The sequence below is a fragment of the Oncorhynchus keta genome, chromosome 28 (genome assembly GCF_023373465.1).
Source record: "Oncorhynchus keta strain PuntledgeMale-10-30-2019 chromosome 28, Oket_V2, whole genome shotgun sequence".
In the NCBI taxonomy this organism is placed as follows: Eukaryota; Metazoa; Chordata; class Actinopteri; order Salmoniformes; family Salmonidae; genus Oncorhynchus; species Oncorhynchus keta.
In genome coordinates, this window is record NC_068448.1 from 75,238,966 (window position 1) to 75,264,076 (window position 25,111).

The following is a 25,111-nucleotide window of genomic DNA, read 5'->3' on the forward strand; positions in this document are numbered from 1 at the left end:
CTCCACACCCTGGCAGTCTTCAGGAGAAGTGTCTCCACACCCTGGCAGTCTTCAGGAGAAGTGTCTCCACACCCTGGCAGTCTTCAGGAGAAGTGTCTCCACACCCTGGCAGTCTTCAGGAGAAGTGTCTCCACACCCTGCCAGTCTTCAGGAGAAGTGTCTCCACACCCTGGCAGTCTTCAGGAGAAGTGTCTCCACACCCTGGCAGTCTTCAGGAGAAGTGTCTCCACACCCTGGCAGTCTTCAGGAGAAGTGTCTCCACACCCTGGCAGTCTTCAGGAGAAGTGTCTCCACACCCTGGCAGTCTTCAGGAGAAGTGTCTCCACACCCTGCCAGTCTTCAGGAGAAGTGTCTCCACACCCTGGCAGTCTTCAGGAGAAGTGTCTCCACACCCTGGAAATCTTCAGGAGAAGTGTCTCCACACCCTGGCAGTCTTCAGGAGAAGTGTCTCCACACCCTGACAGTCTTCAGGAGAAGTGTCTCCACACCCTGTCAGTCTTCAGGAGAAGTGTCTCCACACCCTGCATTCATATTATCCAGTAAGGACATCTGGTCATGTGGATGTTGGTCATAAACCTTCCACCTCCACGCAGAGAAAAACTCCTCTATGTGGTTTAGGAAGGGTGAGTATGGAGGCAGGAACAGTACTGACATCCTGGGATGTGCAGTAAACCAGTCTGTGACTGCAGCAGAGTGGTGGAATGCCACATGATCCCACACAACAACGAAGGTAGTGCAGCAGAGTGGTGGAATGCCACATTATCCCACACAACAACGAAGGCAGTGCAGCAGAGTGGTGGAATGCCACATTATCCCACACAACAACGAAGGCAGTGCAGCAGAGTGGTGGAATGCCACATTATCCCACACAACAACGAAGGCAGTGCAGCAGAGTGGTGGAATGCCACATTATCCCACACAACAACGAAGGCAGTGCAGCAGAGCGGTGGAATGCCACATTATCCCACACAACAACGAAGGCACTGCAGCAGAGAGGTGGAATGCCACATTATCCCACACAACAACGAAGGCACTGCAGCAGAGTGGTGGAATGCCACATTATCCTACACAACAACGAAGGTAGTGCAGCAGAGTGGTGGAATGCCACATTATCCCACACAACAACGAAGGCAGTGCAGCAGAGTGGTGGAATGCCACATTATCCTATACAACAACGAAGGCAGCGCAGCAGAGCGGTGGAATGCCACATTATCCTACACAACAACGAAGGCAGTGCAGCAGAGTGGTGGAACGCCACATTATCCCACACAACAACGAAGGTAGTGCAGCAGAGTGGTGGAACGCCACATTATCCTACACAACAACGAAGGCAGTGCAGCAGAGTGGTGGAACGCCACATTATCCCACACAACAACGAAGGCACTGCAGCAGAGTGGTGGAATGCCACATTATCCTACACAACAACGAAGGCAGTGCAGCAGAGTGGTGGAATGCCACATTATCCCACACAACAACGAAGGCAGTGCAGCAGAGTGGTGGAACGCCACATTATCCCACACAACAACGAAGGCAGTGCAGCAGAGTGGTGGAATGCCACATTATCCCACACAACAACGAAGGCAGTGCAGCAGAGAGGTGGAATGCCACATTATCCTACACAACAACGAAGGCACTGCAGCAGAGTGGTGGAATGCCACATTATCCCACACAACAACGAAGGCAGTGCAGCAGAGTGGTGGAACGCCACATTATCCCACACAACAACGAAGGCAGTGCAGCAGAGTGGTGGAATGCCACATTATCCCACACAACAACGAAGGCAGTGCAGCAGAGAGGTGGAATGCCACATTATCCTACACAACAACGAAGGCAGTGCAGCAGAGTGGTGGAATGCCACATGATCCCACACAACAACGAAGGTAGAGGGGAGTTTCTTGCCCCTCTTTCCTCCGCTGGCACAAGTCGATTATGCAGGTCCTCCAGAAAATAAATGATCCTCTCTGTATTCTAGGGGCCGATGAGTGGTTTGTGTAAACCATAATTGGACAGTTCTGCACACATTGATGTTAGCTCCTCTCTGGCCTGGGACATCCACGGTTGCTCTCTGTCCAATCACATTTCTTCTCCTGTGGCGTGTTTTTCTGCCTGGTTAAATCCAGCTTCATCCACAAAGTATGCAGTTTGCCTGGCTTCCATCTCCATGACTCTCTAAAATACAGTAAATCCACAGTTTCACAGTACTTTACATTATGAGTAGCTGTGTATGTTCCCTGTTTGGTTATTAAACAGACATATTACCTGGACATATTGATACCAGAGTTCATTCACACGTTCACCGTTTCTGTCAATGGGTACAGCTGCTTCATCCTTATTTTATGTTTCTCTAGGACTCAACTGTCGTTGTGCTGACCGTATTCACAGTCCCAACAGTGATATTGTCGTTGTGCTGACCGTATTCACAGTCCCAACAGTGATATTGTCGTTGTGCTGACCGTATTCACATTCCCAACAGTGATATTGTCGTTGTGCTGATCGTATTCACATTCCCAACAGTGATATTGTCGTTGTGCTGATCGTATTCACATTCCCAACAGTGATATTGTCGTTGTGCTGATCGTATTCACATTCCCAACAGTGATATTGTCGTTGTGCTGATCGTATTCACATTCCCAACAGTGATATTGTCGTTGTGCTGATCGTATTCACATTCCCAACAGTGATATTGTCGTTGTGCTGATCGTATTCACATTCCCAACAGTGATATTGTCGTTGTGCTGATCGTATTCACATTCCCAACAGTGATATTGTCGTTGTGCTGATCGTATTCACATTCCCAACAGTGATATTGTCGTTGTGCTGATCGTATTCACATTCCCAACAGTGATATTGTCGTTGTGCTGATCGTATTCACATTCCCAACAGTGATATTGTCGTTGTGCTGATCGTATTCACATTCCCAACAGTGATATTGTCGTTGTGCTGATCGTATTCACATTCCCAACAGTGATATTGTCGTTGTGCTGATCGTATTCACATTCCCAACAGTGATATTGTCGTTGTGCTGATCGTATTCACATTCCCAACAGTGATATTGTTGTTGTGCTGATCGTATTCACATTCCCAACAGTGATATTGTCGTTGTGCTGATCGTATTCACATTCCCAACAGTGATATTGTCGTTGTGCTGATCGTATTCACATTCCCAACAGTGATATTGTCGTTGTGCTGATCGTATTCACATTCCCAACAGTGATATCGTCGTTGTGCTGATCGTTTTCACATTCCCAACAGTGATATCGTCGTTGTGCTGATCGTATTCACATTCCCAACAGTGATATCGTCGTTGTGCTGATCGTATTCACAGTCCCAACAGTGATATAGTCTGTCAGCACTCTGTCCTGAATTTCTCGCAGTTTTATTGCATTTTTGGCAATTACCATGGCAACAATGTCAATTTCCTGCGGATCTGATAACATTCTTTCTCTCCTTCCTGTGTGAGTCAACCTTTGCATCCTACTGAAAAAAAAAAACAATCAATATATTTCAACTTGTCAGAACATGTAAAAAATGTGAACATACTGTAATATGTAGTTCAATTATCATTGACGGATGCAAATCTCACCTGTTGTTTTGCTGGAAAAGTTCTACTATTATTGATGCAACTGTTGAACGCTGCAGATTGGGTTTCACCCTTAAACCAGCCTCTCTCAAAGAGAGACCATGGTTTACAACTGTCACGTTCTGACGTTAGTTCCTTTGTTTTTGTCTTTGTTTGAGTATGGTCAGGGCGCGAGTTGGGGTGGGCAGTCTATGTTTGTTTTTCTATGTTGGTTTTTGAGTTCGGCCTAGTATGGTTCTCAATCAGAGGCAGCTGTCAATTGTTGTCCCTGATTGAGAATCATACTTAGGTAGCCTGGGTTTCACTTTTGGTTGGTGGGTGTTTGGTTTCCGTGTGAGTGTTTGGGCCACACGGTACTGTTTCGGTTATTCACGTCATCGTTTATTGTTTTGTTCGAGTGTTCATTTGTCTTTATTAAAATCATCATGAACACTTACCACGCTGCGCTTTGGTCCGATCCTTACTCCTCCTCCTCAGAAGAGGAAGACAACCCTTACAACAACATGGTCAATAATTGTGGCCCTTATCTCATCAGAGACCACCGCTCTTGGTCTTCCTCTCCTTTGTCCTCCACGCATTCTCCCTCTCCCTGACACTCTTCTTTCCCCCACCAACCTGTCTTCCTTGATCCATGTCTCCAAACTAAATCATTCTGAAGTCGTCCTCTTTTGTTTGTTTGGTAACGAGACTAAAAGAGGACACTTGCGTCGGCTTTCAGCTGAAACTGCTGTGTTTGGAATGATTAAATATTCTGCCGAGATGTTCGATATGTTTCAGTTTGGTTACTGCAGAAATGCACAACATTTGCCATCATTCTGTTTTGAATGTGTTTTTAACAGTTTTGGAAACAGTGTGTTAGCATTTGAAAACATGTGCTGCAAATATATAGTTTAGCAGGTGGTGGAGTATGAATGAGAAAAGAGTTTGTGAATTTCAGAGAATGTGGTCATTGAATGCATTTTGTGTGAAAGGAATTAAAATGATTCACAGTTTGGTCCACATACACTTCTGTTTCGCTGACTGTGTGAAGAATTTTGACAGTGTGACTTCAGTTTTGACCAATGCATGTTAGCAATCAAAAAAAAAAGTTAACTATTTTTCTTTTAAAATAGTGTACAGAGTAGTTCCAGTATTGTGTTTTATTCTGAATCTCCACCCAATAAGGCCCTACAGTACACACTACATAACAGAGACTTGACTCTGTTGTTCTGCTGTATACAGTAATTCCCACACTCTCTATCTCAAGAACACAAATATTCTCATTCCACTGTAAACACTCCACGGCTTCTGAGGCGCACACAGCCGATACCTCACATGTGTACACCAGACCCAGTCCCTAAGCCAACTTCGGAGGAAAGGGGGAGGCAGTCATTTGGAAATGTTTTACAAAAATGAGGAAAGTTGAGTCTGTGTTTATTTACAACTCACGTCCCTGGACGTCAGAGATGAGCGATGGAGAGAGAATCTTCTACTGTGGTCCCTCTAGGGGGTCTTTGATCTGCTCCTGTGCGTTTCGATCTAGTGAAACGAGAGCACCTGCCCACCTGTGGGTTTGATCAACTCTGAAGCCCAGGTCCCCTGACCTCTGTGTGAAGAGATATGGGGTGCTGCTCACACATGTCTCATGTGTGGTACATCTGTATGGGGTTGTGTGTCTGTCTGTCTGTCTGTCTGTCTGTCTGTCTGTCTGTCTGTCTGTCTGTCTGTCTGTCTGTCTGAGACTCATAAAGGTACCTCAGAGAGGGATAAGATAACTGTTATAGTGAAAACTGTCTGGAGTGATATAACTCTGGAAGGAAGGGCCACACATCCATCCAATCGTCAACTGCTGTCAGTCCACCAATCATTGTTAGAAAGCCTATTGTAACTGTACTCAACCCATGTGGATATCTTCATATGTTTTAACCCATCAGCCATTTCTCATGTTGATAATCCTCACTTGCTGTGTTTCCTACCACAGGGAGAAACTGGAGTTCAGGGATTCCCAGGCTTGCCAGGAGATCCTGGTCCCAAAGGAGACAAGGTGCAACATCACATACTGTCTAACCTCCTTTCACTGCTGCAGACGGTATATGACGTTCTAGTGTCCTACAGCTTTTAGCTCCACTACCGATGAATAGTTCAGCGGTGCTCTACTTTATTGCAAATGTTTTGCTCTGACCCAAACACCAACATCAAGGGTTGGCGATCAATTACATCAAGGGTTGGCGATGAATTACATCAAGGGCTGGCGATCAATTACATCAAGGGTTGGCGATTAATTACATCAAGGGTTGGAGATCAATTACATCAAGGGTTGGAGATCAATTACATCAAGGGTTGGAGATTAATTACATCAAGGGCTGGCGATTAATTACATCAAGGGTTGGAGATCAATTACATCAAGGGCTGGCGATCAATTACATCAAGGGCTGGCGATCAATTACATCAAGGGTTGGCGATTAATTACATCAAGGGCTGGCGATCAATTACATCAAGGGTTGGAGATCAATTACATCAAGGGCTGGTGATGAATTACATCAAGGGCTGGTGATGAATTACATCAAGGGTTGGCGATCAATTACATCAAGGGTTGGCGATTAATTACATCAAGGGCTGGCGATCAATTACATCAAGGGTTGGCGATCAATTACATCAAGGGTTAGAGATAAATTACATCAAGGGTTGGCGATCAATTACATCAAGGGCTGGCGATTAATTACATCAAGGGTTGGCGATCAATTACATCAAGGGTTGGCGATTAATTACATCAAGGGTTGGCAATCAATTACATCAAGGGTTGGAGATCAATTACATCAAGGGTTGGCGATCAATTACATCAAGGGTTGGCGATCAATTACATCAAGGGTTGGCGATCAATTACATCAAGGGTTGGCGATTAATTACATCAAGGGTTGGCGATTAATTACATCAAGGGCTGGCGATTAATTACATCAAGGGTTTGAGATCAATTACATCAAGGGTTGGCGATCAATTACATCAAGGGTTGGAGATCAATTACATCAAGGGTTGGCGATCAATTACATCAAGGGCTGGCAATCAATTACATCAAGGGCTGGCGATTAATTACATCAAGGGTTGGCGATCAATTACATCAAGGGTTGGCGATCAATTACATCAAGGGCTGGCGATCAATTACATCAAGGGCTGGCGATTAATTACATCAAGGGTTGGCGATCAATTACATCAAGGGTTGGCGATCAATTACATCAAGGGTTGGCGATCAATTACATCAAGGGTTGGCGATCAATTACATCAAGGGTTGGCGATCAATTACATCAAGGGTTGGAGATAAATTACATCAAGGGTTGGAGATTAATTACATCAAGGGTTGGCGATCAATTACATCAAGGGTTGGCGATTAATTACATCAAGGGTTGGAGATAAATTACATCAAGGGTTGGAGATTAATTACATCAAGGGTTGGCGATCAATTACATCAAGGGTTGGCGATTAATTACATCAAGGGCTGGCGATTAATTACATCAAGGGCTGGCGATTAATTTCATCAAGGGCTGGCGATGAATTACATCAAGGGTTGGCGATGAATTACATCAAGGGCTGGTGATTAATTACATCAAGGGCTGGTGATTAATTACATCAAGGGCTGGCGATTAATTACATCAAGGGTTGGTGATTAATTACATCAAGGGCTGGCGATTAATTACATCAAGGGCTGGTGATTAATTACATCAAGGGCTGGTGATTAATTACATCAAGGGTTGGTGATTAATTACATCAAGGGCTGGCGATTAATTACATCAAGGGCTGGTGATTAATTACATCAAGGGCTGGCGATCAATTACATCAAGGGCTGGTGATTAATTACATCAAGGGCTGGTGATTAATTACATCAAGGGCTGGTGATTAATTACATCAAGGGCTGGTGATTAATTACATCAAGGGCTGGTGATTAATTACATCAAGGGCTGGCGATCAATTACATCAAGGGCTGGTGATTAATTACATCAAGGGCTGGTGATTAATTACATCAAGGGTTGGCGATTAATTACATCCGGTGTGTTAGTGCTGGGCCAGAACTAAAATCTGCATTATCCAACAAGGGTCTCCCAGGATTAGATTAAAAAACACTGTTGTACTTGGTTGTTGTGTTTTAACCCTGGATTGTGTTTGTTTGTTGACCCCTGAAGGGTGATTCTGGAGTGGGCAAACCTGGTCCCCCCGGACCTCCTGGACCACCGGGTCGACCCAACTCCTCCAGATCCCCGGTATGTAGTGTGGAATGAACCACACCGATGTGAAAAGATGGATGGAAGAATTATTTGGAAGATTGATTTGGTTGTTTTCGTTGAGTCATCAGTTCATTCATTCATTGTAAGCGTATGTGGTTTGCAGGATGGTGTGGACGGCTCAGGCATAGAGTACTTTGACGGAGACACAGAGATTATGACAGTGAGTGGTCATCCTTTTCAAATCTCTAGAATCCACCTGCTGCTGTTCTGCTCTCTGACTATAGCCACAAACACCATTTGGGCACACATAAATTAGCATATGCATTTATGCGTTATGACAGATGTATCGTGTTATTTTGTTAGCGTTAATGTGATTGATTTATTTTCTTCATCCAGGGTCCACCTGGTCCTCCAGGGCTTCCTGGGCCCCCAGGTTCATCTGAGGGCCTCTCTGCGTCCCCTGGGGCTCCCGGGGAAAACGGGAAGGATGGAGAGATGGGTAAACCTGGACTGCCTGTGAGTCACCAAACACTGAAACTCCATCAAATCCAATTTTATTCGTCACTTGCGCCGAAATCAACAGCTTACAGTGAAATGCTGAATACAACAGGTGTAGTAGACCTCACAGTGAAATGCTGAATACAACAGGTGTAGTAGACCTTACAGTGAAATGCTGAATACAACAGGTGTAGTAGACCTTACAGTGAAATGCTGAATACAACAGGTGTAGTAGACCTCACAGTGAAATGCTGAATACAACAGGTGTAGTAGACCTCACAGTGAAATGCTGAATACAACAGGTGTAGTAGACCTTACAGTGAAATGCTGAATACAACAGGTGTAGTAGACCTCACAATGAAATGCTGAATACAACAGGTGTAGATGTTACAGTGAAATGCTGAATACAACAGGTGTAGTAGACCTCACAGTGAAATGCTGAATACAACAGGTGTAGTAGACCTCACAGTGAAATGCTGAATACAACAGGTGTAGTTGACCTCACAGTGAAATGCTGAATACAACAGGTGTAGTAGACGTGACAGTGAAATGGTGAATACAACAGGTGTAGATGTTACAGTGAAATGCTGAATACAACAGGTGTAGATGTTACAGTGAAATGCTGAATACAACAGGTGTAGATGTTACAGTGAAATGCTGAATACAACGTGACAGTGAAATGCTGAATACAACGTGACAGTGAAATGCTGAATACAACGTGACAGTGAAATGCTGACCGACATTACTTACTTATTATAGGTATTATATTCTGGTCCTATCAGAGGCCTATAAGGCAAATGGGTCTGGTGAAGTGTGTGTGTGTGTGTGTGTGTGTGTGTGTGTGTGTGTGTGTGTGTGTGTGTGTGTGTGTGTGTGTGTGTGTGTGTGTGTGTGTGTGTGTGTGTGTGTGTGTGTGTGTGTGTGTGTGTGTGTGCTTTGCAAATTAATTTCTTAGAACAAAGCGTTGCCAGATAATCAACATAATTAATCCCCCAGGTGTCTGCCTGATAATCAAAATAATTAATTCCCCAGGTGTCTGCCTGATAATCAACATAATTAATCCCCCAGGTGTCTGCCTGATAATCAAAATAATTAATTCCCCAGGTGTCTGCCTGATAATCAAAATAATTAATTCCCCAGGTGTCTGCCTGATAATCAACATAATTAATCCCCCAGGTGTCTGCCTGATAATCAACATAATTAATCCCCCAGGTGTCTGCCTGATAATCAACATAATTAATCCCCCAGGTGTCTGCCTGATAATCAAAATAATTAATTCCCCAGGTGTCTGCCTGATAATCAACATAATTAATCCCCCAGGTGTCTGCCTGATAATCAAAATAATTAATTCCCCAGGTGTCTGCCTGATAATCAAAATAATTAATTCCCCAGGTGTCTGCCTGATAATCAACATAATTAATCCCCCAGGTGTCTGCCTGATAATCAACATAATTAATCCCCCAGGTGTCTGCCTGATAATCAACATAATTAATCCCCCAGGTGTCTGCCTGATAATCAACATAATTAATCCCCCAGGTGTCTGCCTGATAATCAACATAATTAATCCCCCAGGTGTCTGCCTGATAATCAAAATAATTAATTCCCCAGGTGTCTGCCTGATAATCAACATAATTAATCCCCCAGGTGTCTGCCTGATAATCAAAATAATTAATTCCCCAGGTGTCTGCCTGATAATCAAAATAATTAATTCCCCAGGTGTCTGCCTGATAATCAACATAATTAATCCCCCAGGTGTCTGCCTGATAATCAACATAATTAATCCCACAGGTGTCTGCCTGATAATCAACATAATTAATCCCCCAGGTGTCTGCCTGATAATCAACATAATTAATCCCCCAGGTGTCTGCCTGATAATCAACATATTTAATCCCCCCGGTGTCTGCCTGATAATCAACATAATTAATCCCCCAGGTGTCTGCCTGATAATCAACATATTTAATCCCCCCGGTGTCTGCCTGATAATCAACATAATTAATCCCCCAGGTGTCTGCCTGATAATCAAAAGAATTAATCCCCCAGGTGTCTGCCTGATAATCAACATATTTAATCCCCCCGGTGTCTGCCTGATAATCAACATAATTAATCCCCCAGGTGTCTGCCTGATAATCAACATAATTAATCCCCCAGGTGTCTGCCAGATAATCAACATAATTAATTCCCCAGGTGTCTGCCTGATAATCAAAATAATTAATCCCCCAGGTGTCTGCCAGATAATCAACATAATTAATTCCCCAGGTGTCTGCCTGATAATCAAAATAATTATTTCCTCAGGTGTCTGCCTGATAATCAAAATAATTAATTCCCCAGGTGTCTGCCTGATAATCAAAATAATGAATCCCCCAGGTGTCTGCCTGATAATCAAAATAATTAATTCCCCAGGTGTCTGCCTGATAATCAAAATAATTAATTCCCCAGGTGTCTGCCTGATAATCAAAAATAGTTAATCCCCCAGGTGTCTGCCTGATAATCAAAATAATTAATTCCCCAGGTGTCTGCCTGATAATCAAAATAATTAATTCCCCAGGTGTCTGCTTGGTAATCAAAATAATTAATCCCCCAGGTGTCTGCCAGATAATCAACATAATTAATCCCCCAGGTTAATAATTATTCCCCCAGGTTAATAATGAATCCCCCAGGTTAATAATTATTCCCCCAGATTAATAATGAATCCCCCAGGTTAATCCCCCAGGTTAATAATGAATCCCCCAGGTTAATCCCCCAGGTTAATAATGAATCCCCCAGGTTAATCCCCCAGGTTCATAATTAATCCCCCAGGTTAATAGTTAATCCCCCAGGTTAATAGTTAATCCCCCAGGTTAATCCCCCAGGTTAATAATGAATCTCCCTGGTTAATAGTTCATCCCCCAGGTTAATACTTCATCCCCCAGGTTAATCCCCCAGGTTAATAATGAATCTCCCTGGTTAATAGTTAATCTCCCAGGTTAATAGTTAATCCCCAGGTTAATAATGAATCCCCCAGGTTAATAGTTAATCTCCCAGGTTAATAGTTAATCCCCAGGTTAATAGTTAATCCCCAGATTAATAATGAATCCCCCAGGTTAATAGTTAATCTCCCAGGTTAATAGTTAATCCCCAAAGGTTTGTCAAGCCCAGCAGCAACCTTCATGCAACCCTTTGGCACAGCTCTGCCCGCTACATGACAGGAGATTCCTGGAAACCATCTAAAAATCCCGTACTTCCCCCACAACCCTGCAATTTGTTCTGCTTGCTTAAACCCAGAAGGTTCTGGAGGCCCCATGTTTGTTAGTGATTGAACGGACGACTGAGGCACCCAGAGTAGCTGTCACCATGGTGAGGTCACCATAGAGCTGGACCCTGGTGACATTGATCTGGCTGCCTTGACAAGTTGTAGTGTGTTTGATGATGCCCTGTGTTGATTTGGGGGAGGAGGCCTGTAGACAGAGGCATGGAGGCCATGAAGTTGTAGTGTGTTTGATGATGCCCTGTGTTGATTTGGGGGAGGAGGCCTGTAGACAGAGGCATGGAGGCCATGACGTGTTCTTATATATTACAGCTTTATTTTTAACGGTTTCAAAAAGTGCGTTGGAATTTCACTTTTAATCACAAACAGTTAAGTTTGTTAACGACCCGATGTGGTTATATAATGGTTAGATAACCCTTATACTGAAGTTTAAAACCCTGTCTTAAGCACGTTTGTAAATGTGAAAAAGAAGGGACATTTTATTAGTGTTGCATATCTGTTACTCAATCTAGAAGGAGCACAGTAGTGACATCACTTAGATACCAGCTCTTTGAAGTTCTCTTTTGGAACACTGTGTGTCACCCAGTCTTTTAGCCAAGCTGTAAAAGGAGCTCTGTGTTTATAAGCAAGTCTGCTCCCATTTGCAACGGTAACCACAATCCCAGCCAGCGTCCCTCTATCTCTCTCTGTGGTCTAGCCTGCACCACACAATAGAAGCCTCCTAGCCTTCCCTCCTCAGAACATGTTTACAGCTCTGACGTCTCGCCTGCTCAAAGCCAGGGACCTTGATCACAGAGCACTATGGGAATTCCAACCCTCCATGTTTGACAGACCAGGGCAAAGTCTGTGTTATCCAATGATACAGAGTCAGGTCTTTTTTTTCAGCCCTGGATCGGAGGTAGCTGGTTGGTTAGTCTGATCCTAGATCTGTGGTCAAAAGTGATTTACTTTCCTAGTGGTGAGGTATTGCTTAACAGCCTGAATGACAGATTACAGAATGTTATTGCTGAGGTCAATGATCTCTCGCCTAATCTGTAGAGAAACCATTTTAAGTTTGTTTCACGATACGATTCACAAAGTACAATAAGACCAATGGACAAAGATCGTAAAAGAGTCTCATATGAAAAGTTTAAGAATCCATGAAGCAGCAATGTAACCTTCACTCGGTGGGCTAATGGCTTTCTGACTGCAGCTGGACATAACCCTCATGAAAGCCCCATGGCCTTTTGACATGGGAATGCATGAGGCTTTTACTAACTGTGAGAAAGGATTACACACAGGACATTGATCTCATCTTAGTTGTCATCATTGAAACTATGAATTGAGTTCTGGCTCTTCTGAATAGAAAATTATTTCCTGTTACGGATGGTGGTTCCTGTATAGGAACCAAATCAGCGGAAATTTCAGAGCGCCACCTATAGTACTCGATAAAACTCAAACTTTCATTAAAACACACACGCAAGATACTCAATTAAAGCTACACTCGTTGTGAATCTAGCCAACATGTCAGATTTATAAAATGCTTTTCGGCGAAATCATGAGAAGCCATTATCTGATAGCATGCACCCCCTGAAATACCTGAACGAGACCTAAACAAAAGATTTTGCGGTAACCGGCGCTAAATATAAAACATTCATTACCTTTGACAAGCTTCTTTGTTGGCACTCCTATATGTCCCATAAACATCACAATTGGGTCTTTTTCCCGATTAAATCCGTCATTGTATACCCAAAATGTCATTTTATGAAGGACTGTCTGATCCAGGAAAATTCACCTTTACAAGACGCAACTTCACTTTTTAAAATTAAAAAAGTAGCCTATAAACTTTTACAAATCACTTCAAACTACTTTTGTAAACCAACTTTAGGTATTAATAAACGTTAATAATCGATCAAATTGATCACGGGCCGATCTGTATTCGATAGCAGCAAGTCTTGAAATCATCGTCCATTTTTTCACTTTCATAACTTCCTCCGGTTCGCCCCAAAACAGGAAGTGCCTATACGTCATCCCACCAAGGATAAACCAGCCATGAAATGCCAGTACTGGCGACATCGTGTGGAAGCTGTAGGCATTCTAAACGGAACCTCATCTATTTTCTATCGCCTTAGACAATACATTGACTGGCGGATGAATATTTTTTTTGTGTTTTTGGTAAACAGTTTTCCCTGGGATTTTTACTCCTAAACACGTTCTGTTATAGCCACAGACACAATTTAACCAGTTTTAGAGACTTTAGAGTGTTTTCTATACACACATACTTATCATATGCATATACTATATTCCTGGCATGAGTAGCAGGACTTTGAAATGTTGCGCGATTTTTAACAAAAAGCTGCGAAAAGCTGTGAAAATTCGCATCATCCCTAACAGGCTTTAGAAAGGTGGAAATAAATCTACAGTCTTGCTGCGCCGTCAGCTCAGACACTTCTTAGCCAAATAGAATCTGACGGTAGGAGAGATCCCGTACTAGACAGAAATGCATTACGCCGAAACACATCTAATCTAAGTGATTGTTCTATTTCCCAGGGCGTTGATGGGAATGATGGGTTCCCAGGTCCAGCTGGCGAGAGAGGAGAGAAGGTACGACTAATGGATGTAGACCTCTGATATCCTGTGTAGTGATTGTAAAAAAATACAAATAAATAAAAGGGCTTCTTGAAGAACATTGGATTTCATTTGATTGAAACTTTCTCTTTGACAGGGTGAGCCGGGTCTGAGCGGAACACATGGACCAAAGGTACAGTTTGAGTCATGCTAATCCATTACTCCCCAACCTAGAAGTGACCCTAAAAACCACAACTGCTTTTAACCACTAATCAACCCAAACACAGCTGGTCTCTACATATGAAGCTAGGGATAATTACTGCTAATAACCAGAACCAAATAAATAGAAGACTGCTGTATGCTCCAAAATCAACATCTAGCCCCATCTCAATCAGTGGATGCAGATCTGAAGGAAACGATTGGTCTAAGCTACTGTGATGCCTTCCAATGGGCTTCATAATACTTAGACCCATCCAGTTCCTTCACATATGCAAAAAATGTTGCTTGAGGAGGTTATTGGACTGAACCATTGTGTTTCTCTCCTAGGGGGAGCCAGGTGCTGCAGGGTTCCCAGGTCTGCCCGGCTCAGAGGGACCAGAGGGGAAGCCAGGTCTGAGGGGGCCCCCTGGGCTACCGGGACCTCCAGGACGGGGCTTCAGCTTGGACCTGGAGGTATGATTTCACTCACTCAGCTCTCCTGTTTGTCAGAGGGTCAAAAACATACGGTACATGATGTAACAATGGCACCAGAGAAGAAGACTGATGTTTTATGTGTCCAAACGATTGTGTTTTTGTTTGTTTATATTGCATTGTTTGTGACATATTATTTTGTACATAATATTGCCGCTACCGTCTCTTATGACCGAAAATAACTTCTGGACATCAGGACTGTGATTACTTACCACGGACTGGCAGAATCTTTTTTTTTCTATTAACGAGTCTGATGCGCCCGACGCGAATGATATACTGCTTTCTCGGGAACAGGCCCCGATCTCTGTGATTTGCATGAAGAGGAGGCAGAGAAAAGGGGGCCAGAGGGGGGGCTGCCTTCTGAGAATTCGTAGGCGATCAAATAAACCTCCACTTCCTTTCATTCTGCTAGCAAACGTGCAATCTTTGGAGAATAAAATCGATGATCTACGCGGAAGATTAAACTACCAACAGGACATTCAAAACTGTAATATCTTATGTTTCACAGAGTCGTGGCTGAACAACGACACTATCAACATACAGCTGGCTGGTTATATGCTCCACCTGCATCTGGTATGACAAAGGGCGGCAGACTATGTATTTCTGTAAATAACAGCTGGTGCACGATATCTAAGCAAGTCTCGAGCTATTGCTCGCCTGAGGTAGAGTATCTCATGATAAGCTGTAGACCACACTATCTACCTAGAGAGTTTTCATCTGTATTTTTCATAGCTGTTTACATACCACCACAGACTGAGGCTGGAACTAAGACAGCATTGAATGAGCTGTATTCCACCATAAGCAAACAAGAAAATGCCCCTCCAGAGGTGGCGCTCCTAGTAGCCGGAGACTTTAATGCAGTGAAACTTAAATGTGTTTTACCAAATTTCTATCAGCATGTTAAATGTGCAACCAGAGGGAAAAGAACTCTGAACCACACCTATACTCCACACACAGAGACTCATACAAAGCTCTCCCTCGCCCTCCATTTGGCAAATCTGACCATAATTCTATCCTCCTGATTCCTGCTTACAAGCAAAAATTAATGCAGGAAGCACTAGTGACTAGATCAACAAAAGTGGTCAGATGAAGCAGATGGTAAGCTACAGGACTGTTTTGCTATCACAGACTGGAATATGTTCCGGGATTCCTCCGATGGCATTGAGGAGTACACCACATCAGTCATTGGCTTCATCAATAAGTGCATTGATGATGCAAATAACACTAAAACATGCATGAGAGCACCAGCTGTTCCGGAAGACTGTGTGATCAAGCTCTCCTCAGCCAATGTGAGTTAAACCTTTAAACAGGTCAATATTCACAAGGCCGCGGGGCCAGATGGATTACCAGAACATATACTGCGAGCATGCGCTGACCAACTGGCAAGTGTCTCCACTGACATTTTCAACCTCTCCCTGTCTGAGTCCCTGTGCCCAAGAACACTAAGGTAACCTGCCTAAATGACGACCAACCTGTAGCACTCACATCTGTAGCCATGAAGTGCTTTGAAAGGCTGGTCATGGCTCACATCAACACCATTATCCCAGAAACTCTAGACCCACTCCAAATTTGCATACCGCCCCAACAGATCCACAGATGATGCAATCTCTATTGCACTCCACACTGCCCTTTCCCACCTGGACAAAATAAACACCTATGTGAGAATGCTATTCATTGACTACAGCTCAGCGTACAACACCATAGTGCCCTCAAAGCTCATCACTAAACTAAGGACCCTGGGACTAAACACCTCCCTCTGCAACTGGATCCTGGACTTCCTGATGGGCTGCCACCAGGTGGTAAGGGTAGGTAACAACACATCCGCCACGCTGATCCTCAACACAGGGGCCCCTCATGATGGGTGCGTGCCTAGTCCCCTCCTGTAATCCCTGTTTACTCATGACTGCACGGCCAGGCACGACTCGAACACCGTTATTCAATTTGCTGATGACGCAACAGTGGTAGGTCTGATCACCGACAACGAGACAGCCTATAGGGAGGAGGTCAGAGACCTCTCCTTCAACTTGATCAAGACAAAGGAGATGATCGTGGACTACAGAAAAAGAGGACTAAGCATGCCCCCATTCTCATCAACGAGGCTGCAGTGGAGCAGGTTGACAGCTTCAAATTCTTTGGTGCCCACATCACCAACAAACGAACAAGGTACAAGCACACTAAGACAGTCGTGAAGAGGGCACGACAAAACCTATTCCCCCTCAGGAGACTGAAAAGATTTGGCACGGCTCTTCAGATCCTCAAAAGGTTCTACAGCTGCCACATCAAGAGCATCTTGACTGGTTGCATCACTGCCTGGTATGGCAACTGCTCGGCCTTCGACCGCAAGGCAGCCCAGTACATCACTGGGGACAAGCTTCCTGCTATCCAGGACCTCTATACCAGGTGGTGTCAGAGGAAGGCCCTAAAAATTGTCAGACTCCAGCCACCCTAGTCATAGAATTTTATCTCTGCTACGGCATTGCAAGTGGCACTGGAGCACCAAGTCTAGGTCCAAGAAGCTTCGAAACAGCTTCTACCTCCAAGCCATAAGACTCCTGAACATTTAATCAAATGACTACCCAGACTATTTGCATTGCCCCCCCTCTTTTGCACCGCTGATACTGTCTATCGTTACCATCTATGCATAGTCACTTACATGTACCTACATGTACATATTACCTCAACTAACCGGTGCCCCCGGACATTGACTCTGTACCGGCACCCCTCTGTATATAGTCTTGCTATTGTTATTTTACTGCTGCTCTTTAATTACTTGTTACTTTTATTTCTTATCCTTATTTTTTTTAAATTGCATTGTTTGTTGGGCGATATGTAAGTAAGCAATTTACTGTATTCGGTGCATGTGACTAATAACATCTCATTCTGTAGCACAGTTGGTAGAGCATGGCGCTTGTAACGCCAGGGTAGTGGGTTCGATTCCCGGGACCACCCATACGTAGAATGTATGCACACATGACTGTAAGTCGCTTTGGATAAAAGCTTCTGATAAATGGCATATATTATTATATTATTATATTATTATATTATTATATTATTCGATTTGACGTATGTTGCATTCTTATTTCACGAGGATAGATTTTGGGGCGTAGTAAATCATCTCGTTTCTCCTCTACTTCTCTGCCAATGTGTAGCCACCCACCTTAGTGATGCCCGGCAGCCATTTTGTGCCAGATGTTTCATTAGCACACATCAGTTGTCATTGACTGTATGTTGTTTGCAGGACATGAAGGGTTCTAGGGAACTGGGTGGCTTTGGGGCAGTGATGGCCAGAAGTATTCAGGTTCGAACACAAAGAGTGGTTTCTTATGCCGTTGCTGGGGACTTCAACCCTTTCGCTCATAAGTCTGATATTAATATGAAAATAAGTACGATTAATACTGACAATAATTTTTTTCTGGTGCTTTCCACAGAGACCTATTGACAAACCTGGCCGTCCAGGACCTAAGGTAGTCCCTCATGTCTTCTATCACTGACATACTGGCTTTACTCAATGTACCTATCAGGCGTGTTTCAATACAATATCCTGTACCATTGATATCCATCGACTGTGGTAATAGCCATCTATGGAAGGGAGCTACTCTCGAAAAACACACTTCAACCTGACATCAAGGTCAACGTATACGTGCCGTCGGCAGTATTTTCGTGACTCTTGGGTGTTCTCATGTATGCTCGACACAGTCGTCTGTTTTTCTAGACACAGTAGTCTGTATATACTAGACACAGTAGTCTGTATATACTAGACATAGTAGTCTGTATATACTAGACACAGTAGTCTGTATATACTAGACACAGTAGTCTGTATATACTAGACATAGTAGTCTGTTTATACTAGACACAGTAGTCTGTATATACTAGACACAGTAGTCTGTATATACTAGACACAGTAGTCTGTATATACTAGACACAGTAGTCTGTATATACTAGACACAGTAGTCTGTATATACTAGACACAGTAGTCTGTATATACTAGACACAGTAGTCTGTATATACTAGACACAGTAGTCTGTATATACTAGACATAGTAGTCTGTATATACTAGACACAGTAGTCTGTATATACTAGACACAGTAGTCTGTATATACTAGACACAGTAGTCTGTTTATACTAGACACAGTAGTCTGTATATACTAGACACAGAAGTCTGTTTATACTAGACATAGTAGTCTGTATATACTAGACACAGTAGTCTGTATATACTAGACACAGTAGTCTGTTTATACTAGACACAGTCGTCTGTATATACTAGACACAGTAGTCTGTATATACTAGACACAGTCGTCTGTTTTTCTAGACACAGTAGTCTGTATATACTAGACACAGTAGTCTGTATATACTAGACATAGTAGTCTGTATATACTAGACACAGTAGTCTGTATATACTAGACACAGTAGTCTGTATATACTAGACACAGTAGTCTGTATATACTAGACACAGTAGTCTGTATATACTAGACACAGTAGTCTGTATATACTAGACACAGTAGTCTGTATATACTAGACACAGTAGTCTGTATATACTAGACACAGTAGTCTGTTTATACTAGACATAGTAGTCTGTATATACTAGACACAGTAGTCTGTATATACTAGACATAGTACTCTGTATATACTAGACACAGTAGTCTGTATATACTAGACATAGTAGTCTGTATATACTAGACACAGTAGTTTGTCTAAAATGTGAACGTGTATTAGATCATTGGTGTGAAGTTTGACTCGCTTGTTTCACCACTGAGTGTGGTAGAAGACAAACATCTCCTTATCTAGAAGGTTCCTTGTTCAGTCCTACTGCACGCCACTCGTTACCTAGAAGGTTCCTTGTTCAGTCCTACTGCACGCCACTCCTTATCTAGAAGAACCTTGTTCAGTCCTACTGCACGCCACTCATTAACTAGAAGGTTCCTTGTTCACATCCTACTGCACACCACTCCTTATCTAGAAGGCCCTTCTTTACATCCTACTGCACACCACTCCTTATCTAGAAGGCCCTTCTTTACATCCTACTGCACGCCACTCCTTATCTAGAAGGCCCTTGTTCAGTCCTACTGCACGCCACTCATTAACTAGAAGGTTCCTTGTTCACATCCTACTGCACACCACTCCTTATCTAGAAGGCCCTTCTTTACATCCTACTGCACACCACTCCTTATCTAGAAGGCCCTTCTTTACATCCTACTGCACACCACTCCTTATCTAGAAGGCCCTTCTTTACATCCTACTGCACACCACTCCTTATCTAGAAGGCCCTTCTTTACATCCTACTGCACGCCACTCCTTATCTAGAATGCCCTTCTTTACATCCTACTGCACACCACTCCTTATCTAGAATGCCCTTCTTTACATCCTACTGCACGCCACTCGTTATCTAGAAGGCCCTTGTTCAGTCCTACTGCACGCCACTCATTAACTAGAAGGTTCCTTGTTCACATCCTACTGCACACCACTCCTTATCTAAAAGGCCCTTCTTTACATCCTACTGCACATTACTACTTATCTAGAAGGCCCTTCTTTACATCCTACTGCACACCACTCCTTATCTAGAAGGCCCTTGTTTACATCCTACTGCACGCCACTCTTTATCTAGAAAGCCCTTCTTTACATCCTACTGCACACCACTCCTTATCTAGAAGGCCCTTCTTTACATTCTACTGCACGCCACTCCTTATCTAGAAGGCCCTTGTTTACATCCTACTGCACGCCACTCCTTATCTAGAAGGCCCTTCTTTACATCCTACTGCACACCACTCCTTATCTAGAAGGCCCTTGTTCACATCCTACTGCACACCACTCCTTATCTAGAAGGCCCTTCTTTACATCCTACTGCACACCACTCCTTATCTAGAAGGCCCTTGTTTACATCCTACTGCACGCCACTCCTTATCTAGAAGGCCCTTCTTTACATCCTACTGCACACCACTCCTTATCTAGAAGGCCCTTCTTTACATCCTACTGCACACCACTCCTTATCTAGAAGAACCTTGTTTACATCCTACTGCACGCCACTCCTTATCTAGAAGGCTCTTCTTTACATCCTACTGCACACCACTCCTTATCTAGAAGGCCCTTCTTTACATCCTACTGCACACCACTCCTTATCTAGAAGGCCCTTGTTCACATCCTACTGCACGCCACTCCTTATCTAGAAGAACCTTGTTTACATCCTACTGCACGCCACTCCTTATCTAGAAGGCCCTTGTTTACATCCTACTGCACGCCACTCCTTATCTAGAAGAACCTTGTTCACATCCTACTGCACGCCACTCCTTATCTAGAAGGCTCTTCTTTACATCCTACTGCACACCACTCCTTATCTAGAAGGCCCTTCTTTACATCCTACTGCACACCACTCCTTATCTAGAAGGCCCTTGTTTACATCCTACTGCACGCCACTCCTTATCTAGAAGAACCTTGTTCACATCCTACTGCACGCCACTCCTTATCTAGAAGGCCCTTGTTCAGATCCTACTGCACGCCACTTAAAGTATCAGTCATATGAATCATAGAATCAATCAAGCATATTTTGGTATTTTGGTATTTTATTAGGATGCCCATTAGCTGTTGCTATAGCATCAGCAACCCTTCCGGGGGTTCCACACAGAACACAGAACGTGAAACGTAATACAGAACATTAATAGACAACAGCTCAAGGAAAGAACTACATACATTTTTAAAAAGGAACACGTAGCCTACATATCAATACATACACACTATCTGGGTCCAATAGGGGAGAGGTGTTGTGCCGTGAGGCGTTACTTTATCTGTTTTTTGAAACCAGGTTTGCTGTTTATTTAAGTAAAATGAGATGGAAGGAAGTTCCATTAAATAAGGGCTCTATATAATACTGTACGTTTTCTTGAATTTGTTCTGGATTTGGGGACTATGAAAAGACCCCTAGTGGCATGTCTGGTGGTGTATAAGATCATAGGATCGAAATCTTACAATACTTCTAATGGGCTTCTAGTGGACCAAGCTAATAATTAAAACAGCTGTGACACACAGTGCATTCGGGAAGTATTTTTTGAAACCTTGTTTTTGCTTTGTCATTATAGGGTATTGTATAGAGATTAATGAGAATAAAAATATATATTTTTTATTAAATTTAGAATAAGACTGTAACATAACAAAATGTGGAAAAGGTGAAGGGGTCTGAATACTTTCTGAATGCACTGTAATGTATCTCTCTCTCATTGTCTTCCTCTCTCTGTGTGTCAGAATATGTGCTTCCACATACCTGTAAAAAGTTCCCATACTGACCGCCATTTTGTTTCTCCCTCACAGGGCGAAGACGGGCAGGACGGGCTTCCTGGTGTAGCGGTAAAGGTGCGTCCTCTCGACTCAACTGGTTCCCATTTATCCTCAGAGAGGAAGTGCCTACTTCCGCACCATGTGGTTCCTATTATTCCGCTAATTTCCAATGAATTCCTCTCTGACACATATGTGCACAGGCAGGGCCAGAGATGGCCGTCTTGCTTTTTAACCCTCTCAGGGACTGTACATCATCTGCATTACCCACCACCAGCAATTCCCAAAGCACTAAGCATCTATGCCCTAGTACAATTCCCAACTGTAGATGTGATTCATATAGGAAAGTGTAATTAATCTACAATCTCCTCATTACGATAAAGAGGTTTTCAGAAGTCTCACTCATTAATTACTCAGATGAGGTAGATTTTGGGTTATGTTAGGTGGGTGGGTCACTCAGGCATCGAAAGGTCTAAAACCTTCCCCTCAACCATTTCCTCCGTGTTCCTCTAGGGGGAGCCTGGTGCTCCAGGAGCAGCCGGGGCCTCTGGGCTAGATGGACTGCCAGGGCATACAGTCAGTACATCACCTGATTTTTACTGTCCAATTCAATCTCTCTCCTTTGTTTCCTTTCCTGATTGTTCTAGTATTCTAATCTATCTTTATCCTCTTTACAGTTGTTCTTGTAGGTTCATCATAAAACGGTCTCAGGGTCTCAGTTCTCTTTTGTCATGATAGTTGTTTGCCATTTCTTTCATGCAGGGAGTGAAGGGGGACCAAGGTGATATGGGACCAAAGGTACACTATCACTCCTCCTGAATCCGTTCCTGTTCATCTCTTATGAGTTAATCCTTCTGGAGCCAACCAGGCTGACCCTGTTCTTGGTTCATCTAACATTTGTGTTCTGTTGTCAGGGAGAGAGAGGTCGGGACGGTTTCAGTTTCCCCGGCCCTCCAGGACCTCCTGGGTCTTCGGGACCTGTTATCAACCTCCAGGATGTAAGAGGATGTTAGAAAGTAATTAGGTGTTATTGAAGTCATTGTTATCACCCCTACTGATGCTCTCTGATAGAATAGTTTTAGTGATCTCACTGTCTCTCCTCTCTGTCCTACCTCAGGTCCTGCTCAGTGATACCGAGGGTGTGTTTAACTTGTCAGGGCTCCTGGAATCTCAGGGGCTCAGGGTGAGTAGACTTATGCTTGAGGTGTGTGTGTGTGTGTGTGTGTGTGTGTGTGTGTGTGTGTGTGTGTGTGTGTGTGTGTGTGTGTGTGTGTGTGTGTGTGTGTGTGTGTGTGTGTGTGTGTGTGTGTGTGTGTGTTAATATGTTTTCAGATTGCCCTCTTGATGTTCTTCAACTGGCCTTAATAAGATTATGTGACAGAACACTGTTGTGGGTTTGACGTACTCACTCCCCAAAAAAAAGCTAATTATGTTGAGAAATGGCTGGAATCACATCAAAGATTTGTTCATAAAATTGGTGTAAACGGGTTTTTTTGTGTCCCAAAATACAATTATGTCCAGGCTATGATAGATGCATGTATCTGTATTTATCTGTGTGTCCCAAAATACAATTAGGTCCAGGCTATGATAGATGCATGTATCTGTATTTATCTGTGTGTCCCAAAATACAATTAGGTCCAGGCTATGATAGATGCATGTATCTGTATTTATCTGTGTGTCCCAAAATACAATTATGTCCAGGCTATGATAGATGCATGTATCTGTATTTATCTGTGTGTCCCAAAATACAATTATGTCCAGGCTATGATAGATGCATGTATCTGTATTTATCTGTGTGTCCCAAAATACAATTATGTCCAGGCTATGATAGATGCATGTATCTGTATTTATCTGTGTGTCCCAAAATACAATTATGTCCAGGCTATGATAGATGCATGTATCTGTATTTTTCTGTGTTTCCCAAAATACAATTATGTCCAGGCTATGATAGATGCATGTATCTGTATTTATCTGTGTGTCCCAAAATACAATTATGTCCAGGCTATGATAGATGCATGTATCTGTATTTATCTGTGTGTCCCAAAATACAATTATGTCCAGGCTATGATAGATGCATGTATCTGTATTTATCTGTGTGTCCCAAAATACAATTATGTCCAGGCTATGATAGATGCATGTATCTGTATTTTTCTGTGTTTCCCAAAATACAATTAGGTCCAGGCTATGATAGATGCATGTATCTGTATTTATCTGTGTGTCCCAAAATACAATTAGGTCCAGGCTATGATAGATGCATGTATCTGTATTTATCTGTGTTTCCCAAAATACAATTAGGTCCAGGCTAAGATAGATGCATGTATCTGTATTTATCTGTTACTGGAGGTTAATTTTACAGTGTGTCGGCCATTTTGTTGGGTTCATTGGAACGTGACCCCTTGACAGGGCCTTGAAACACACTATTGTTTTTATTGTGTATGGGTCCATAATTCATACGATAGTAAAAACAAATCAGATTTTTCTCTCTTACTGCTCAGAGGATCTGTTGGTAGGGTTACCATGGTATTGTGTCTGTCCTTTCTCTATTGCAGAATATACAGTATGCGGAACACGCTTTTGGGATGAACTTGACAGTGCAAACGTTATACTGTGCAGTTGGACAGATACTTACTGATAGGAGAGAGATACTGTTGTAGTCGATCAGGGTTCTCATACTATTGGATAAGGTCCAGTCACACACATTTCCTAGGTGGCAAAGGTCCTGATGGATATTCGCCCCATTATGCCATCGAGCAAAGGGAAACTGTAGCAGTTTTAAAACAAATGTCTTGCAATTCTACAACTGTTCCATGTCTTATGTGTGTTCATATGATACCAGGAGGCGAATCCTGACCGAATTCCTAAAAATAGATAAAAAAATTGATCGGTTTGTATTGACCCTGTTCTGGGTCCGGATCCGGCCCGCTGTCTGCCTATGAGTATGGCTGTTGTAGATGTGTCTGTTCTAGTTGATGGATTTCTTTTGGTTATTTACCTGCATTTACTATGATAATTCCCAGGGGCCACGGGGTCCAAAGGGTGACTTGGGGAATCCAGGGACCATAGGGCCCCCAGGCTTAAAGGTAAGTGTGTGTGTTGTGT

At 43.2% G+C, this 25,111-nt stretch overlaps 1 protein-coding gene across 2 annotated transcripts in view; it reads left to right on the forward strand.

The window, feature by feature from the left end:
• LOC118361210 (collagen alpha-1(XVIII) chain-like) overlaps window positions 1–25,111 on the forward strand; it is a 134,978-nt gene that overhangs the window by 87,264 nt on the left and 22,603 nt on the right. For both annotated transcript variants that reach the window (XM_052483946.1, XM_052483945.1), the window contains exons 10-23: window positions 5,541–5,603; window positions 7,732–7,809; window positions 7,937–7,993; window positions 8,170–8,289; window positions 14,045–14,098; window positions 14,220–14,255; window positions 14,609–14,734; window positions 18,181–18,216; window positions 22,049–22,090; window positions 22,526–22,588; window positions 22,775–22,810; window positions 22,927–23,010; window positions 23,130–23,195; window positions 25,030–25,092. In XM_052483946.1, the coding sequence (XP_052339906.1) occupies window positions 5,541–5,603; window positions 7,732–7,809; window positions 7,937–7,993; window positions 8,170–8,289; window positions 14,045–14,098; window positions 14,220–14,255; window positions 14,609–14,734; window positions 18,181–18,216; window positions 22,049–22,090; window positions 22,526–22,588; window positions 22,775–22,810; window positions 22,927–23,010; window positions 23,130–23,195; window positions 25,030–25,092 (924 nt within the window). The remainder of the gene's footprint in view (window positions 1–5,540; window positions 5,604–7,731; window positions 7,810–7,936; window positions 7,994–8,169; window positions 8,290–14,044; window positions 14,099–14,219; window positions 14,256–14,608; window positions 14,735–18,180; window positions 18,217–22,048; window positions 22,091–22,525; window positions 22,589–22,774; window positions 22,811–22,926; window positions 23,011–23,129; window positions 23,196–25,029; window positions 25,093–25,111) is intronic.